This window comes from Chrysemys picta, chromosome 1 (assembly GCF_011386835.1).
Source record: "Chrysemys picta bellii isolate R12L10 chromosome 1, ASM1138683v2, whole genome shotgun sequence".
Lineage (NCBI taxonomy): Eukaryota > Metazoa > Chordata > Testudines > Emydidae > Chrysemys > Chrysemys picta.
Window position 1 is genome coordinate 102,365,089 of NC_088791.1, and position 20,119 is coordinate 102,385,207.

Genomic DNA, 20,119 nt, shown 5'->3' on the forward strand with positions numbered 1-20,119 from the left:
AAGGATGGTGTGCCTACTGCCTGGAGATACTGCACTTCTCTCTAAGGAAATCTTTGAATGTACTGTATCACTTACAAAAAGTGATCAGATTCAATAGAGGGAACACACCCACTTCATACTCTCAATGTACGCATGCAAGAGCTAGGTAACATGCATTATACATGTCTCAGGGCCACTTCTAAAATATTTTCCCACTCCCTAGGTTAGTAAGTAGTAACCACCTAGCTCTCATACACCACTTTTCATCAGTAGATCTCAAAGAGCTTTACAAATGAGGTCAGTAGTCTTATTCCCATTTTACAGTTGAAAAACCGAGGCACCAACAGGCAAAGTGACTTGTTCATAGTCACCCAGCAGGCCAGGAAGAGAATCTAGGACTCCAAAGTCCCAGTCTAGTTTTTATCCATTAGGCCAGATTGTTCCTTACTAGGATTTAGTATTTTCCCAGTTACCGCCCGAGTTTTAAAAATAAAGAAATAAAGTTACCTGTGGAAATACAGTCACAACCATGGTCAAAAAGTTCCCCTAAGGGGGAACTACTATTTGTTCTTCTGGCTTGTTTCCCATCAATAGCATCCAGGGACTGGTAAACAAAGAGTCCTAATGCACACAAGAGGAATACCCAAAACGGTGCCTGAAACAGATGCATAAATATCAATACTGTCAGTTCCAGATTACTTACTATTAGCCAAAATCTATCATACTACAGATTTTCTCTGCATGAAGAGCTTTCAGAGCAGTACTTTGCTAAGAGACTACCATGGACAGGCCAAAGTCCTCTTTCAGTTTTAGCAGTGTAAATTGCAGTAAATCTGAAATGAATCACTCCGTTTATATCACTGAAACAGAATCTATGCAGCCTCACACTTGTGCTTAAATTTACAAAACTAAAATTTTAGGTAGATACAGCTATCTAAAGAGGCATCAAGATTAATAAACTTCAATTTTCTCATCTGAAAATTGAGAGAGGTGCACATAATTAGTAGGAATGGTTCTATCTATGTTTATGGACACAGAACCCAAACAAAAAGGAGCTTCTTAAAAAAATAAGAGTTCAGTGTTCCATTCAAATTCTCTGAAGTCAATTAGATGATTAACTTTGATTTTTATTTTCTTCCTAGGTATTTAGAGAACTAGTTATATTTGTATATCAAATTTCAGTTAATATGCAAATAAAAGTAGAAAATGCACTAAGTAATTTTGTTAACTGAAGTTTTAGTTTTTAAATAGACAAAGTTGGAGATTTTCCAAGGCTCAAATGGCAGGCAGACGCCTTGCAGAATCTCTCCCAAGTAAATAAATGGTTCTCTTAAGAATGAAAAACAACTGTCTATTGAATGTAGACTTTGATCATTTATTTAGTTCTTGTTTTAAATTGATTGGGGGTTGTTTTTGATCATTCGTTACTGGGTTTTAGTTTAGCAGGACTTGCCATGGTAATGGTCCCATCTCGGAGGGGAGATTTAGCTTTCAGAAATCAGTACAACTTTGAAACTAGTCCTTACTGATTACTTTTCCTCATACACCCCCAAATCTAGTTTCAGTCCAGGTCACATTTTTGCCCCCTAGTTGTTCTCAATCACACTTTACGCAAAAAATTGTTCGGGAAGAAATAAAGTCAAAGGTTACATGCAAGATGTTTATATCAAATAGATGAAAACCCATAGGAAATCATGAAAATTAATTCTCTTCTACCCCTACGTAGGAACTGTCTGTTACATCCTGCCCTCAGTTACTCTTGTACAATCCCTCTTCAGTGGGAGCTCACAGGTGTAACAGGGCAGAATTTGGCTGTACCACATACATGGTAACCAAGATAGATAATATTTCTTTTCCGAGTGTGTTTATTAAAGGTTAGTGAGTGTATCTGGATAACAAATTATACATTATATAGATAGACTGAATATTAATGAGTAGATGTCGGGCTGAGAGCCAGGAAATAACGCACTTTAAATAAATCCTCACACAACAGATACACATCCACATAAACCAGCCAGTGGTCTCAGTCAAACCAGAAAAGGGAAGAATTTTGACAATTGAAAATAATAAACTTTTTTTAAACTAAGTTAGGACAGGAGGTTGTCATGGACGGGAATGTAGAAGGGGAAAAAATGAAAGTATGGTGAGATAGCTGCTCTTAAGCGCTGTTCATTATATCCCATCATAGCACTTGTGAACCAATTTGTTTAGAACAAATCACGCATCAGATTTAGACCCATCCCAGGAATCCACAAGACAAGATCTTCCAACTAGGACCATATTTAAGGAAGGTTCCATTTTGAGCTTAAAAGCCTTGCTCATAAAGCCAGAAAAGAAAATGAATTTTTAAACTTAAAAAACAAAAAACTTAGATAACTTTCAGAAAGAAAAGATCATCAGTATCTCTCTACTGGTGACCCTTCCTAATCCATTTAACCCGGATACGAACTTCTAAATGAAAATCTAGTCTACTTCGGACTTGGAGGCAATAGTAACATCATCCTTGTTAAGAGCAGGCTCAGTAATCCGTACCCAGACCATTGCTAAATCTATTTTAAATTTCTGGGTAACTATGCTAACCATTGTCTAGCATCATGACAGAAGAAAAGTAAAGTAGTGAAAACTCTAGGGGAAATAAAGGATCTGAATGTCTTGAGTACAGAATCAGATTAATTCTCCAGAGTATGTCACCCAAAGGAATCAGATAGGAAGTAAAAACAGTACCTAAAATAAACCTTTTTAAGGAGCCCTGAGAATTCATTATCTTCTAGCTAAGTTTGTGAAAGGATCTCAACCTGACCCCCTAAATTGCACTTGCAATTCTGCAAGTACAGAGTTTAGTTAGATACTCATCTGATTGTAGGACTAATTTTGGTAGTTACATAGGGGTCTAATTTCTACTTGCACCTGCAAACAGTTGGCACAATTTTAGAAGCTTTCTTAGAAAATATGGGCTTTCAAGATTTTTAAACATGCCCATTGTCATTGGGTTTAAGCTTCTCCAACGTGGGGGTACCTACACCTCTATCCCGATAGAACGCTGTCCTTGGGAGACAAAAAAAATCTTACCGCGTTATAGGTGAAACTTGCTTTGACCCACCGGAGTGTGCAGCTCCCCCCTCCCTCCCCCCCCAGAGCACTGCTTTACCGCGTTATATCCGAATTCGTGTTACATTGGTCGCGTTATATTGGGGTAGACTTATGTATAAAATCTGTTATGCTAAAATAAGACTACTGTTCGAATTCTAGTCAAAATATTTTTTTGGTAAGTCCTCTCCTATTCCAGATGGGTTATCTTATCTCTTCTCACTCTTTAGACAAGAGGACACTTGCAATCTCTGTGATATATTTAAATATACCTTCATGATTGTTACTGATTATTTGTACCAATTTGGTCAAATAGATATATTCTCTCATTCAAAGAGTAGTGTCTCTCTTGGACCAGGTATGAAACCAGTAACTTTTGGACTTTCACTATAGTTTACACAGTATTAGGGACTCTGAATCCCCACCAATCTTTAGGTCAAAAATCTAGACTCACATTTTTACAAAGGCCTAAACCTAATGATTTATGAAGCAAGATGCTCCAACAGTTCCTCCCCTCCTCCCAAATAGTATTAAGTGAGGAGAATATTAAAAGTCTACCATCTTAAGACTTTCAGCATTACCTGTAAATTGGATATGAAAAAGATTTAAATTCCAACTGACTTGAGCATTTTGGTGGCAGGCAGAAAGCAAAATAGCATTATGGTAACCCAATGAAAGATTATAAACTAGTTTCCATCCCGCTCCAATACAGGTTTAACATTAACTTTTTAAATAATTTTTATGTTTCTCTCCCATTAATCTAGCTATTAAATAGGAGGCAAAATCGTTTTACCATCTTTTGGCAAAACATGAAAAGGGACAAAGATTTTCAAAACTTGTGTAAGCTAGGAACAGGGGAAAATCCAAGCTCATCTTCCCTCAGGAAGACAGGAAAGTGACCATGTAGAAAGGACAGGGCCTTTTGACGAGGGCACTCCTAGATTCTGAGGCTACTTAACTCTGTGGATTTACTCTAGCACTTTTAAATCTCCTAAATTAATTTAAATTCCCATTTAAACAAAATCTCTGTTCTAACCCTTATCCTTGCAAAGATAAAATGTAAACTGATCATTAGGATTATGTGTCAATATGTTTTCATAAAGATCAAGTATTATTCAATGTTCTCCCCACAGCCCTCCCCACACACATACCCTCCCTCAGCTGCCCAAGGCTGGCCTTTGAGGTCTATGAAATCCATGACCCTAGGCCCCTCAATTTTGGGAAGGGCCTAGGACAGATTCTTGGCTGTGTTGCACAGGCCTCTGCTGCTTGGGTTGCAATAAATTCCCCTTTTCAGCCATTTGCTTACAGTTTAAAATACAGTTTTATAGTCCAAATTACCCAAAAAAGCAATAATGCATATCATACACAGAATTAAAACTGTACCCTTTGCTAATTCTGTTAACAAGATCCTCTCAACCACTTTATTTTCCCACACTCCTCCCTTCTTCTAAAGTCACTGGATACATAAAACTGCTAAACAGATTACTATTGTTAAACAAGATTTCACCCACAGTTGGCATTTTATTTGTTTCTGAATACACAATCTCCATATTCAATGGTCAATCGTGAAGAAAAAGCTATTATGTAACATTCTTCAACAGTCGTAATGCTATTTAATTCCAGTTCATTCTATGCGGTATGTTTGCTATTTATCTTGTTTAATCTTTTAAATAATTATTTGAATTAAAGAGAACATGCTAATGTTTGCAGTCATAACTTCAGATCATATTGTCAGAAGAGAGTTTATTTAACGGAAAACAGTTCTGCTACACTCAACTTCAAACCGATTTTTGATAAAATAAATATCTTTTTTTCCCCCTGATTAGAATGTGTACACACACATGCTAGAATTCAAGTTAAAAATTTCCCCTGCCTTCTCAGTATGGCCTTTCCATTTCCTTATAAATCCCCACCAGGATCCATGGAGTGTGAGGAGCAAAGGGTTTTCATTCTTATCTTCCCCATAACTATCTCCTCCATATCAGTTAATGCTACATAACACCTGCTGAGAGGGGAAGCAGATTGCACTGATAATGTAGCAACAGGTGTCGGCATGAATGGCTTGGGGGAATTGGAAACGGGATATGGAGCCTTTCACCCCAAAGTCACCACTTCAAAGCTAACCCAGGGTGGTAGTGACCTGCATGTTGTTGGGCAGCTGACATGAAATGAGTCGGTGATCTCAATCTAACTGGTAGTAAACAAGTGTCCAAATCACAAAAAACACCACTATACTTAGGCCTAGTTGACAGTCTCAGAAGGTCAAAAGATTAATATTTGGAGACTGAAATACCCTCAGCTCCTAATTAATGGAGTACCATGGTTACGTGTGTTCTTCCTCTGCCCAACTTTTCTTCCCATCAGTCAGTGAGCAAGATTACTGTATGAATTTTAAATTTCATTGTTTTTCATTATCTTGCTCAGACCTTTCACAATTATGAGAAAAAGTAGTATTTATCATAACTCAGGAGTTATGTAGCTGGAAGGAAAATGATCTGTCCTGAAGGCTAGGAAGACAGCAGAGGGAGCAACAAGAGTGGGGATCAAATTAGGAATCAGAGTGGGTCAAGAATCTGGTCTCCTGAGCTATTTTGGCTTCCAGAGAAGACAAAATATTCTGTATTTGCAGAAATCCAACATTCAAATTCAGAAATTAAAGCTTTGTAATGTCATGAACACAGAGGTTCCAGTGGCCTGGAAAATTAACCTAAAATAATTAAAAATTAAAAAAATTTAAATTAAAATTGAATGTTACTGTCTTTCTGTCCCATTCAGCAGCTTTAAATTGGCAAACTTGAAGTAGCTTTGTTTGTTTTTTTAATGAAACCTTAAGGAGTTATTTATAAACGCCAGTAAGAAGTTTACAAATGGAGGGATATTTTGGAAGTTCAGAGAGAGTAAATAAAGGACTCTGGTAAAATTACTGCATGCTAAATGGTAAAAAGGATCAAGATATGGTGAAAGAAAGAGGTAGTGACAGAACAGCGAAAGGGCAGAAGTGTTGGACCCAATAATTAAGTTGGCAATTATTCTTAATAATTAGATTATTATTCAGGAGAGTGCAGCTAAATCACATCTACTTTCTCAATGATGCACAGAGGATCACCATCTCTCATTTTGCCATCTCCCTGTAATATGAACAGGTCCCATTCCCCCGCTCTGCTCCACCCAGTCTTAAAATGACCCTTTTATACATGTACATTTAAGTCCTACATTACTTTTCTTTAAAGGCTGAATACAAACAGCTGAGATATTTTTCCCCTCACAGGATAGATCCAATTCCTAGATAAACTTTATAGGCTTCCCAAGCACTCTTTCAAGAGTTTGACTATACAGTAACTCCTCACTTTAAGTCGTCCCAGTTAACGTTGTTTCGTTGCGGATCAATTAGGGAACATACTCAATAAAGTTGTGCAATGCTCCACTCTTAAGTTGTTTGGCTGCCTGCTTTCTCCACAGCTGGCAGCTTCCCTACACCTCCCCTCCCCCCAGCGCCTCCCGCCCGTCGGCAGACCCCGCAGATCAGCGCCTTCCCCCTCATCCCTCTCCCCCGCGCCAATCAGCTGTGGTGTTTCGGGGGCAGGAGCACGGGGGGAGGAGCGAGGACTCAGCGTGCAGGCTCCCCCTGCCTCCCCAACGCCGCAAGCCAGTTGATTGCCCTGGGCAGGAGGGGAGGGAGGGAGAGCCCGCGCGGAGTCCTCGCTCCTCCCCCCTCCCTCCTGCCCACTAAGCACCGCAAGCCAGCTGATTGCCCCAGGCAGGAGGGAGGGGGGAGGACTTGACATGCAGGCTCCCCCTCCCTCCCCTGCCTCCTGCCAGCAGCAATCAGCTGGCAATCAGCTGACTTGCCATGTTTAGAAGGGAGGGGGGGAGGAGCGAGGACACAGTGTGGGAAGTAAAGGGGGAGGAGGTGGGGAGGAGAAGAGGCAGGTCAAGGATGGGAACTTGGGGGAAAGGGGGAGTGGGTGGGCTGAGGCTCCCCCCACCACCCCTGGTGCTTGCAGAGTAGGGGAAGCTGCCGCTGCTGCGCAACATGCTTCTCCTAGCCTACAGCACCTTCAGCCTCCTTGCCTGCTTCATTTTCTCCAGTGCCAGTGGGCTGTGCCTGTGTAGGGTAAGGCAGGGGCACCTCCCAACTATAGTACTGTTTGTACAGTATGTTTGTAAACACACAGCACGTGCACACTACTCCCCCGCAGCGTAGTGTTAAATTGCTTGTTTAAAATTGTTTAAAATGTATATAACGCCTTTTGTCTGGCAAAAAAATTTTCCTGGAACCTAACCCCTCCTCCCCCATTTACATTAATTCTTATGGGGATATTGGATTCGCTTTACATCGTTTCACTTAAAGTCGCATTTTTCAGGAACATAACTACAACATTAAGTGAGGAGTTACTGTACTTATTACTTTTGTGCCAAATGTCTGTCAAAGGATGTCTGTCAAAGGATGCTGTAATATATGGAAAGCAGGAAGTTCATTCAGTGTGCTCCCCACCTTTGCAGGAGCTCTGCAACTCCCTGGTGCAGAGTCAAGTGTTGCCTTTTTCTCTTTCTGCCCTTTGACTGACCCATCACGCAGTCAGCATTAGGCACACTATTTTTAATGTGGTTTAAGAGATCTCTTGATGTACAACTAAATGACACTTGTTAGCCTTTTTGTGGCTACTGCACAACATACTCTTACCTTCAAGTCATCCTATACTATCACATATCCTTCCCCACATTCCCAGTTACAAAAAAGGGCCTAGTTTGAGTCGATATTTGGAGATACACCTACAAACAAAAATTTCATTATCTACTTTTCTTCCCATTTCCCCCCCATACTGCTTATATCCTCTGGAGTCTGACAATAGTCTCCTGAATATCAATAACTATTTTTATACTTTTGACAGATTTCATCACTGTGTACCCATGACCTAGGAATCTCATGATGCCACCAGACAGAGGGCACAGGAGGTGCACAGGTTTTTCAGAGCTCCCCTGTGTCAGACGTATGCATTATAATTCACTAAACCATGGCATGCGGTAATCACTATAAAATGTATGGATGGAGAATATTCACAGAGTTGTGTCTCTCTACTGGAAATTATGTTCTTAAGGCAGGTAACCAGGAGGTAAGAGACTCATACTAAAGCTAGAAGGGACCATCATGATCATCTCGTCTGAATTCCCGCACATTGCAGGCCACAGAACTTCACCCACCCACTCCTGTAATAGAGCCATAACCTCTGGCTGAGTTATGGAAGTCCTGAAATCACGTTTTAAGGCTTCAAGTTATAGAGAATAGGTGACCCGTGCCCCATGATGCAGAAGAAGGTGAAAAACCCTCAGAGTCTCTGCTAAACTGACCTGGGGGGAAATTTCTATCAAATTGTCAAAATCAATTAAAAGGCAAACATCAATCAGTGTGCTACAACAGATGACTGTTGTCGCAGCTGTTCTGAAGATGTTTATCAAGATACTAAGGTTGCATCACTATCATGTCCTACCCACCAGAAGGAATCAGGGGTTGCATCACTTCCTTTAGTGCATGCATTGTGAAATAATAAATGTGTGAACACTATGTCTTTGTAAAGCTCCAGAATTAGGCAGGCGTATTTCCTCCACACCATCTCCATTTGGCAGTGAACAATTAACTTTGTTCTGATGGGAAGAAAATAAACCTCAAAATGCTACAGTACTCTTGGTGAGAGATTGGGAGTAAGGATGGAGAGCTGTGACCTGTCACAGAGTCACAATCTCAGTGCATCTTTCCCCTGTGCCTTTAAAACCCATATCAAGGCTTGAGGGCTCTCAATCCAAGACTTTCACAGGCACTAAATTACCTATTCTTTTTATTATATTTTGAAATGTGTACCTATGCTTACCTACACTTTTTAAAAAAAAGTTAAAATTCAGTTTCAATAATTTAAGGTACTACACCTCTAGCCCGATATAACACGACCCAATATAACACAAATTCGGATATAATGCAGTAAAGCAGCGCTCCGGGGGGGCAGGGCTGCGCACTCCGGTGGATCAAAGCAAGTTCGATATAACATGGTTTCACCTATAACGCAGTAAGATTTTTTGGCTCCCGAGGACAGCGTTATATCAGGGTAGAGGTGTACTAGCAGGGGACTTTAATTATATAGACTCTTTTGTCTCTAATATTCACAATTTTATAGAGGAAAATGCAGTGTTGCAATACTCCTCACAATTAAGTAGTCAAGACCAATTAAGTAGTCAAGACTCTCACTCAATTATAAGGAGAAAGGTTGCTTCTTGCGGCCACTTATGTAGAGTTGAGATGTTGAAGTGTACAAATTTGCTGTCAAGTTGGCCAATGATTTAATAATTCATAAAATGTTTCGTTACTTCATCCACCCTGTCTCTCTAGTATCTTGGGACTGACACGGTACAACTACACTGCATAAAAACAATTTGGGTATTAAGAATTCAAAAGTAGCCATTGCAAATTTGCATGCTTCTCTCAGTTTGCCCAACTAAAACTGTTTAAAACAAAAATAAAAAAAAAGGTTTGCGGGTCTTTAATCTACAGCCAGAATGCAAAAGTTTAGGGTATTAAAAAAAACAACAGATAAGCCAAGATGCTCAAGTGTTACAATATCAAAAGATCTACAATACACTAATCCCAACAACTATGTTCCAATATTGTTGTGGCTAGCAGCGTTTCAACCTTGGTACGGGTAAGGTTATGAATGAGCCAGGTCTCTGAACAACTGCACTCCTATAAACCCCGAGGAATTTGTGTGTGTTACCAGATACCAAGCTGCAACTAACTACAAGTTTGTAATTCCATCTCACTGCATTATTACAATCCCAATAATGTAAATTCTGTTCTGTATGATCCACATGTATTTTTCCTGAAGTGAAAATATCTGAGGGTGATATTTAAAACAGCAGGTTAACCCATTAATCAGGGCCGGCTTTAGGACCTGCGAGGCCCGATTCGAATACCCGGTGGCGGTCCGGGTCTTCGGCGGCACTTCGGCGGCGGGGGGTCCGCTCCGCGTCTTCCACGGCACTTAAGGGCCGAAATGCCACCGAAATGCTGCCAAAGACCCGGAGTGGACCCCCTGCCATCAAAGTGCCGCCGAAGACCCAGAGCGGACCCCTCCACCGGGTGAGTAAAAAAAATTAAAAAGGCGCCTAAGGCGCAGGGCCCGATTCCGGGGAATCGGCCTAAAGCCAGCCCTGAGTCTTTAACCTGTGAAGGCAAGAGTTCTCCTACATTTTTGGTCACAAGTGAAAACAAGTTTGGAGGTTTAATTTTTAGCTCCTAACACAGGTTTCTCCACATCCCAAAAGTACAGCAGAAGTCAGAGCCAGATCCTGCAAGTGGATCTGAGCAGACAGGCCTTTGCAAAACCCCATTAACATCAATGAGGCACTGCAAGAGTCAGACTGTGTGAGTGCACTTGCAGGACTAAGGCCATCGTTTCCACCTTGTGATAGAAAAGTCTAGGCCCTATTCACCCCTGCCACACGTGCAGTAGTTCAGAACTTCAAGAAGGCTCCCACACTGCTTTTTCTTGGAATGAAAGATGACAGAATTTGCCTGCGTGGCTCCACTAATTAGCTGGGTGGCCCTTCATTCTGGTGTGGGGCCTTCATTCTGGTGTGGGGCCACCCAGGTGCGCATCTTAGAGGGAACTATCCATGGACCACCTGAATGGAGCTCGCGGTCAACAGTTTGAGAACCTCTGGCTTAAGTTAACAGAGTAGTATTAAGTTTCAGAGTAGCAGCCGTGTTAGTCTGTATCCGCAAAAAGAAGAACAGGAGGACTTGTGGCACCTTAGAGACTAACAAATTTATTAGAGCATAAGCTTTCGTGGACTACAGCCCACTTCTTCGGATGCATATAGAATGGAACATATATTGAGGAGATATATATACACACAGACAGAGAGCATAAACAGGTGGGAGTTGTCTTACCACCTCTGAGAGGCCAATTAATTAAGAGAAAACACGTGTTTTCTCTTAATTAATTGGCCTCTCAGAGGTGGTAAGACAACTCCCACCTGTTTATGCTCTCTGTCTGTGTGTATATATATCTCCTCAATATATGTTCCATTCTATATGCATCCGAAGAAGTGGGCTGTAGTCCACGAAAGCTTATGCTCTAATAAATTTGTTAGTCTCTAAGGTGCCACAAGTCCTCCTGTTCTTCTTTTTGCAGAGTAGTATTAGGCACTTTAAATGCCAGCAACTTCACTCATGAAAGCTTATGCTCCAATGCATCTGTTAGTCTTAAAGGTGCCACAGACTCTCTGTTGCCAAAAACAGGCTTGACATTCATCCCCCCAAAGGGAGTCTCCTTTCCCACTGAATGAGTGAGGTTTGGAGTAAGTCAAAGTATTAGAAACTATTTAGCATGAGAAGCAACCTCCCCACAGACCAGGCCGCACCAACTCAAAGTGGCACCAGACCGTCCCAGAACAACCGATGCAAAACTTGCAGACATATCTCCACTGCTACAATGATCAACACCTCCCACAACACACCTTTCAAGATCCATGGGTTCTACACATGCCTATCACAATATGTGATATACCTCATCCAGTCCACTAAATGCCCCAATAAAAACTATGTGGGTGAAATCAATCACTACACTATTGAATGAACTCACACAGGAAAATGATAAAAACACCCTATCACTTGCGGGTGAAAACTTTTCATGAAGCCATTACTCTATATCTGCCCTATCAGTCCTCAACCTCAAAGGAAACCACCACAGCACTTTCAAAAGACGAGCCTAGGGGCTCAAATTCATTACTCTGCTAGATACTAAAAATCATGACTGGACAGAAACACTGGATTTATGGCTTATTACAACAGCCTATAACCCACTAACCCCCTCTTTTTGTCCTACGACTGCAGAAGCGTTAATGGGCCACTCTACCTTGAATGACCCCTTACAATATGTGCTAACTATTTAAGCTAAACAATCTTTCCACCTTGATGTGATGCTGGGAGTACCTTTCCCAGACCTGAAGAAGAGTTCTGGTGGCTCAAAAGCTTGTCTGTCTCACCAACAATAGATATTACCTAACCCACCCTGTCTCCAATATCCTGGGACCAATACAGCTACAACTACGCTGCATAGTACAGACCCTGTTGGTTGGCATTATAACTGTTTGGGCTTTCCTGTGTAGACATGATTTAATCCTTTCTAGAAAGAGAAGGCCAAACCTACTTATAACACAGGTGGGGCACTATTGACGCAACACAGTAGGATTTACTGTGTGCATAGGCTCAAAACACTGTCTGAAGATATAGTGCACCAGTTGTGTGTTTTTTACAGCATCCCAGGGTTTACAGTAGGAAGGGATTACAACGTGTGTAGGTTCTCAATTTGTGAAGGAATTTGTTTTGCAGTGAGTGCTCTGTGTGTTAAACCTGGAGGTTACAGTATGTGTGAGGGATACAGGGTATATTTGTGTGGCTGATATTTACACTAGAGAGAGGGTTACAAGCCCTCACACAATGGGTGTGTACAATGTGCACAGAAGGTGTTACAGGGGAAAATGGGGGTTGAATGCTAGAGCTGCTGGGAGAGTTTCAGTCAAAGCAGGGACCTTGGGGGCAGAAGGTCAGTTACAGCATAGGTGGATTTAGTGATTACAATGCAGGAGAGAGTGAGGTTGTTTACAGTGGAGCATACGTGCAGGGAGGAGGAGATAGTGTTTGAGTGAAGGACAGGGACACAATGCAGGGGCTGAGAGCTGGCTAGAGGGGGTTCTAACTGGGATTACTATAGTGTGCTGGGCATGGGAGAGTGGTTACTGTGGGGTAAGAAGAGGGGATGCTGTGGGGGAAAAGGGTGGGGTATTTTGGGGAATGACAGTAGGTGGTTGGATAGAGGGAAGATTAGCTTGGCGTGGGGCAGTATGGGGCAAGAAGGTGATTTTAGAGGGGTGCCCATGTGGCTGGGAAAAAGGCATAGGTTGGGGGTTACTACAGGCTAAGGGGACAGGGTGCTGAGGTTCCTGCAGGGTGAGGGGAGCAGGGACACGGCCTGGGTTAGTCTGGGCAGGGGGGCCCTGTGAGACTGGGGGGAAGCAGAAGCTATTTGGGTCTCTGTGGGGTTGCGGCGGGGGACGCTGAAGGGAGCAGCAGAGGGACCCTCTGGCCGGCGGGCGGTACCTGCTCGGTGGCGCTGGGGCAGTAGGCGATGAGCAGCAGCGTGGTGAGCAGGTTGAGCAGGAGGCCGCTCAGGGTGATGGTGTTGGGGGCCAGCCAGGCCGGGATCTGCTCCACCAGCCAGGCCCAGTAGAGCTGCAGCGGCGGCTCCAGCAGCGAGCGCCCGGACGCGCTGTAGCGATGCTGCTCCAGCCGCCTCAGCTGCGCCGCGCTCAGGGGCTTGGGCGGCGCCCACAGCCCGGCCATGGCAGCTCCTCGCGGGGGCTCGCTCGGCGCCTGGGCCTGGCTGCTCCCGGGGCTCGCCGCCGGGCCGCTCGGCGCAGGGCGGGGGCGGGCTCAGCCGAGGGAGGGAGGGACAGAGGCCGGAGCGCAGCCGCCGCCCGCAGCCGATATTTAACCCCCGGGCCCTGAAGCGCGACCGCCCCCAGCACTCCCCGCTGGGATACGGGGAGCCGGGCGGCCCTAATCCCCGCCTGTCCCCCAGGGGGTGGGCAGCTCCTCCCCCACTTCCCTCTCCCCTTCCCACCTGTCCCCCAGGGGGCCGGGCAGCTCCTCCCCTACTTCCCTCTGCCCCTTCCCACCTGTCCCCCAGGGTTCCGGGCAGCTCCTCCTCCTTCTGCCCCCTCCCGCCTGCCCCCCAGGGGGTGGGCAGCTCCTCCCCCACTTCCCTCTCCCCTTCCCACCTGTCCCCCAGGGGGTGGGCAGCTCCTCCCCCACCTCCCACCTGCCCCCCAGGGTTCCGGGCAGCTCCTCCCTCTGCCCCCTCCCACCTGCCCCACAGGGGGTGGGCAGCTCCTCCCCCACTTCCCTCTCCCCTTCCCACCTGTCCCCCAGGGGGCCGGGCAGCTCCTCCCCCACCTCCCTCTGCCCCTTCCCACCTGCCCCCCAGGGGGTGGGCAGCTCCTCCCCCACCTCCCACCTGCCCCCCAGGGTTCCGGGCAGCTCCTCCCTCTGCCCCCTCCCACCTGCCCCACAGGGGGTGGGCAGCTCCTCCCCCACCTCCCTCTGCCCCCTCCCACCTGTCCCCCAGGGGGCCGGGCAGCTCCTCCTCCTTCTGCCCCCTCCCGCCTGCCCCCCAGGGGGTGGGCAGCTCCTCCCCCACCTCCCTCTGCCCCCTCCCACCTGCCCCACAGGGGGCCCGGCAGCTCCTCCCCCACCTCCCTCTGCCCCCTCTCACCTGCCCCCCAGGGAGCCAAGCAGCTCCTCCTCCCTTCCCCCATAGGGGAGCTGGCAGTAGCACACACACACACACACCCTTACCCCACAGGCTGAGCCCAACCAGCCCACATATGCCCTGTGGGCCCCTGTATACTGTGTATGTAATGACTATGAGCTAGTGGTCTCTTAGGCACTATGATGCCCCTAGGGCAATGGGCTGCCCACATAGTGCCCATCACCTCAGTGATAACTAGATGGTGGCAGGTTTCAGAGTGGTAGCTGTGCTAGTCTGTATCAGTAAAAACAACGAGGCGTCCTTGTGGCACCTTAGAGACTAACAAATTTTGGAGACAGGTCACCTGTGATAATCAGATCAGTCACATCATCCCACGCTAAGGCCTGTGTCATCTCCACAGATCACACTTTTCACTAGGGCAGGGGTGGGCAAACTTTTGAGGCTGAGGCTACATCTGGGTGGAAAAATTGTATGCAGGGCCAGGGCAGGAGGTGGGGTGCGGGAGGGAGTGCCGAGTGCAGGAGGGGGCTCAGGGATTGGGGTGCGGCAGGAGGCTCAGGGCAGGGGGTTGAGGTGCACAGGGGTGCAGGGTGCAGCAGGGAGCTCAGGGCAGGGAGTTGGGGTGCAGGAGGGGTGTGAGGTGCAGGCAGGGGGCTCAGGGCAGGGAGTTGGGGGGCAGGGTGCAGGAGGGGTTCGAGCTCCGGGTGGCAGCAGCGCGCACCAGGGCCAGGGAAGACTCCCGGCCTGCCTGCCGTGTCCCGAAGCGCTGCGGCCCCTGGGGGAGGGAGGGCAGAGGGCTCTGTGTGCACTGCCCTTGCTGCGCCTCCAGGTACCGCCATTAAAGCTTCCATTGGCTGCGGTTCCCCATTCCCAGCCAATGAGAGCTGCAGGGGGCAGTGCCTGGAGCCAAGGGCAATGCACGTGGAGCCCTCTGCCGACCCCCCCCCCCCCGGGGTCCTGCTTCTGAGAGCGGCGCCAGGCCCGTGGCGCCACCAGGGGCAATCTCGCGGGCCGGATCCAGCCCATGGGCCGTAGTTTGCCCTCCCCTGTTCTAATCCTATGATTCTATGATATTGGAAGTAATCAAGGGCCCCTTATTGCAAAACTATGTAGGCTGTGCTTGAGGCACGTTACTGCAGCTAATGTAGGATGAATCCCCTGCTGTAAATTTCCTGGTCATTTTCTCGCAAACTTTATTTTATCTTAATATGATTTTCCTAGTGTACATTTCCTTCTTTATAATCCCTTTGAGAGCCATAGCTGAAGCCCAGGCGATTGCCTAAGTCATTGCTTACTATGCCGTGTCAAACTTTGAGCAAATATGAAATCATATAGTACGCATACAGGTGATGGTGACTATGAAGTGTCTGGAGAACATAGTAGTTAAGTAATGGATGTTTCTGTTGGCAAATAACCAAGATTATGGCATCATCAGATCCTCAGCACAGTTGGTAAATAAGAATATTTTTCAGAGGAGCTGGACCCATTTTCTTACTCAGAATGGAATTTGCATGGTGTGTCCTTCAAAATTCTAATGATTAGGGCTGTCAAGGGATTAAAAAAATTAAATGCAATTAATCGCTCAATTAATCACGCTGTTAATAATAGAATACCATTTATTTAAATATTTTTGGTTGTTTTCTACATTTTCAAATATATTGTATTCTGTGTCGTAATTGAAATCAAAGTGTACAGTGCTCACTTTTGATTACAAATATTTGCGCTGTAAAAAACAAAAGAAATAGTATTTTTCAATTCACCTAACACAAGTACTGTAGTGCAATCTCTTTATCATGGAAATTGAACTGACAAATGTAGAATTATGTACAAAAAACCCTGCATTCAAAAATAAAACAATGTAAAACAAGTCCGCTTAGTCCTACTTCAGCCAATCACTCAGACAAACAAGTTTGGTTACAATTTGCAGGAGATAATGTTGCCTGCTTCTTGTTTTCAGTGTCACCTGAAAATGAGAACAGGCATTCGGATGGCACTGTTGTAGCTGGTGTCGCAAGACATTTATGTGCTAAAGATTCATATGTTCTTTCATGCTTCAACCACCATTCCAGAGGATATGCATCCATGCTGATGATGGGTTCTACTCGATAATGATCCAAAGCAGAATGGACCGATGCATGTTCATTTTCATCATCTGAGTCAGATGCCACCAGCAGAAGGTTTCAGAGTAGCAGCCGTGTTAGTCTGTATCCGCAAAAAGAAGAACAGGAGTACTTGTGGCACCTTAGAGACTAACAAATTTATTAGAGCATAAGCTTTCGTGGACTACAGCCCACTTCTTGGTGGTTCGGGTTCTGTAGTTTCCGCATCTGAGTGCTGCTCTTTTCAGACTTCTGAAAGCATGCTCCACACCTCGTCCCTCTCAAATTTTGGACTGCACTTCAGATTCTTAAACCTTGTGTCCAGTGCTGTAGCTATTTTTAGAAATCTCACATTGGTACCTTCTTTGCGTTTTGTCAAATTTGCAGTGAAAGTGCTGGGTCAAACAAACGTGCTGGGTCATCATCCGAGACGGCTATAACATGGAATATATGGCAGAATGCGGGTAAAACAGAACAGGAGACATACAATTCTCCCACAAGGACTTCAGTCACAAATTTAATTAACACATTTTTTTTAACAAGCATAATCACTATGGAAGCATGTTCTCTGAAATAGTAGCCGAAGCAAGAAGGGGCATACGAATGTTTAGCATATCTGGCACGTAAATACCTTGCAACGCCGGCTACAAAAGTGTCACGTGAATGCCCGTTCTTACTTTCAGATGACATTGTAAATAAGAAGCAGGCAGCAGTATCTCCTGTAAATGTAAACAAACTTGTTTGTCTTAGCAATTGGCTGAACAAGAAGTAGGACTGAGTGGACTTGTAGGAGCTAAAGTTTTACATTGTTTTGTTTTTGAGTGCGGTTATGTAACAAAAAAAATCTACATTTGTAAGTTACATTTTCACGATAAAGAGATTGCACTTCAGTGCTTGTATGAGGTGAATTGAAAAATACTATCCCTCTACCCCAAAATAATGTGGTACTCGGGAGCCAAAAAAATCTTACTGCGTTATAGGTGAAACCATGTTATATTGAGTAAATAAATGACAGGACAGAACATAACTGAGAACCGAGCCAAATTATTTGTTACCCCATGTCTTGTAAGTTTCACAGAGTTCAATGGAGAGCTAAAGAAAAACATCACATTCATTAAATGCAACCACCTGCTTCTCTTGGAGGTTAATGTTCCTAGCACTGGGAAACTAGTGTAACTATTTTATCTAATAAAAAATTTTCTATATAAATCTTATCCTTGATTTTCATCTTGCATGATGAGGAAAGAACCTCAATAGCAGTATGGTTATGAATTATACAACTGCTGCGATGTGTATAAGGAATCAGTGAATTAGGGAGGGACAGGTTGGTGAAAAGATAAGGAGAGCTGTCACTATTCCTATTATAATTAAAAACACTGCAAATATAAAATAGTATATATATATTCCCCCAATTTTTATGCCATTTGTCTTAGATGCTAAGCTCTTTGAGTCAAAGATCATGTTTTCATATGTACTTGTGCAACACCTAGCACAATGGCATCCTGGTTACCACTGGCATGGCTGCAATGTGGAAATTAAATGCTAAAAGAAAACAAAAGAAGCAGGGAGAGACAAAAGGGCATCCTTTAAAAAGTTGAAGTTAAATCCTAGTGAGGAAAATAGAAAGAAGCATAAACCCTGGCAAATGAAGTATAAAAATATAATTAGGAAGGCCAAAAAAGAATTTGAAGAACAGCTAGCCAAAGACTCAAAAAGTAATAGCAAACATTTTTTTAAATACATCAGAAACAGGAAACCTGCTAAACAACCAGTGGGGCCATTGGATGATCGAGATGTTAAAGGATGTACTCAAGGACAATAAGGTCATTGCAGAGAAACTAAATGAATTCTTTGCATTAGTTTTCATGGCTGAGGATGTGAGGGAGATTCCCAAACCTGAGCCATTCTTTTTAGGTGACAAATCTGAGGAACTGTCTCAGATTGAGGTGTCATTAGAGGAGGTTTTGGAACAAATTGATAAATTAAACAGCAATATTCACCCAAGAGTTCTGAAGGAACTCAAATGTGAAATTGCAGAACTACTAACTGTAGTTTGTAACCTATCATTTAAATTAACTTCTGTACCAGATGACTGGAGGATAGATAATGTGATGCCAATTACATTACGCAATTACAGGCTGGTAAACCTGACTTCAGTACCGGACAAACTGGTTGAAACTATAGTAAAGAACAAAATTGTCAAACACATAAATGAACATAATTTGTTGGGGAAGAGTCAACATGTTTTTTATAAAGGGAAATCATGCCTAACCAATCTACTAGAATTCTTTCGGGGGGAAACAAGCATGTGGACAATGGGGGATCCAATGGATATAGTGTACTTAGATTTCCAGAAAGTCTTTGACAAGGTCCCTCACCAAAGACTCTTAAGCAAATTGAACTGTCATGGGGTAAGAGGGAAGGTCCTCTCATGATTTAGTAACTGGTTAAAAGATAAGAAACAAAAGCTAGGAATAAATGGTCAGTTTTCAGAATGGAGAAAGGTAAATACTGTTGTCCCCCAGTGGTCTGTGTGGGACCAGTCGTATTCAGCATATTTATACATAATCTGGAAAAAGGGGTAAACAGTGAGGTGGCAAAATTTGCAGATGATACAAAACTATGCAAAATAGTTAAGTCCCAAGCAGACTGCAAAGAGCTACAAAAGGATCTCACAAAACTGGGTGACTGGGCAACAAAATGGCAAATGAAATGTAATGTCGATAAATGGAAAGTAATGCACATTGGAAAACATAATCCCAATATATATATAAAATGATAGGGTTTAAATTAGCTGTTACTGCTCAAGAAAGAGATCTTGGAATCATTGTGGATAGCTCTCTGAAAACATCCACTCAATGTGCACCGGCAGTCAAAAAAGCTAACAGAATGTTGGGAATCATTAAGAAAGGGATAGATAATATCATATTGCCTCTATATAAATCCATAGTATGCCCACATCTTGAATACTGTGTGCAGATGTGGTCACCCCATGTCAAAAAAGATATATTGGAATTGGAAAAGGTTCAGAAAAGGGCAACAAAAATGATTAGGGGTATGGAATGGCTTCCATATGAGGAGAGAGTAATAAGACTGGGACTTTTCAGCTTGGAAAAGAGACGACTAAGGGGGGATATGATAGAGGTTTATAAAACATGACTGCAGTGGAGAAAGTAAATAAGGAAGTGTTATTTACTCCTTATAACACAAGAAATAGGGTTCACCAAATGCAATTAATAGGCAGCAGGTTTAAAACAAACAAAAGGAAGTATTTTTTCACACAACGCAGAGTCAACCTTTGGAACTCCTTGCCACAGAATGTTGTGAAGGCCAAGACTATAACAGGGTTCAAAAATGAACTAGATAAGTTCATGGAGGATAGCTCCATCAATGGCTATTATCCAGGATGGGCAGTGATGGTGTCCCTAGCCTCTGTTTGCCAGAAGCTGGGAATGGGCGACAGGGGATGGATCACTTGATGATTACCTGTTCTGTTCGTTCCCTCTGGGGCACCTGGCATTGGCCACTCCTGGAAGACAGGATACTGAACTAGATGGACCTTTGGTCTGACCCAGTATGGCCGTTCTTATGTTCTTAAATAGTAATATGGTGAGATAATGTAAAATAACA

At 43.9% G+C, this 20,119-nt stretch overlaps 1 protein-coding gene across 1 annotated transcript in view; it reads right to left on the bottom strand.

Annotated features, from left to right (window-relative positions):
- Positions 1-13,584, bottom strand: part of CHPT1 (choline phosphotransferase 1) — a 33,971-nt gene extending 20,387 nt beyond the window's left edge. The window contains exons 1-2 of the mRNA XM_005303687.4: positions 13,220-13,584; positions 487-634 (exon numbers count right to left, since the gene is read on the bottom strand). Coding sequence (XP_005303744.1) covers positions 487-634; positions 13,220-13,462 — 391 coding nt within the window. The 5' untranslated portion in view covers positions 13,463-13,584. The remainder of the gene's footprint in view (positions 1-486; positions 635-13,219) is intronic.
- Positions 13,585-20,119: the final 6,535 nt, after the last annotated feature.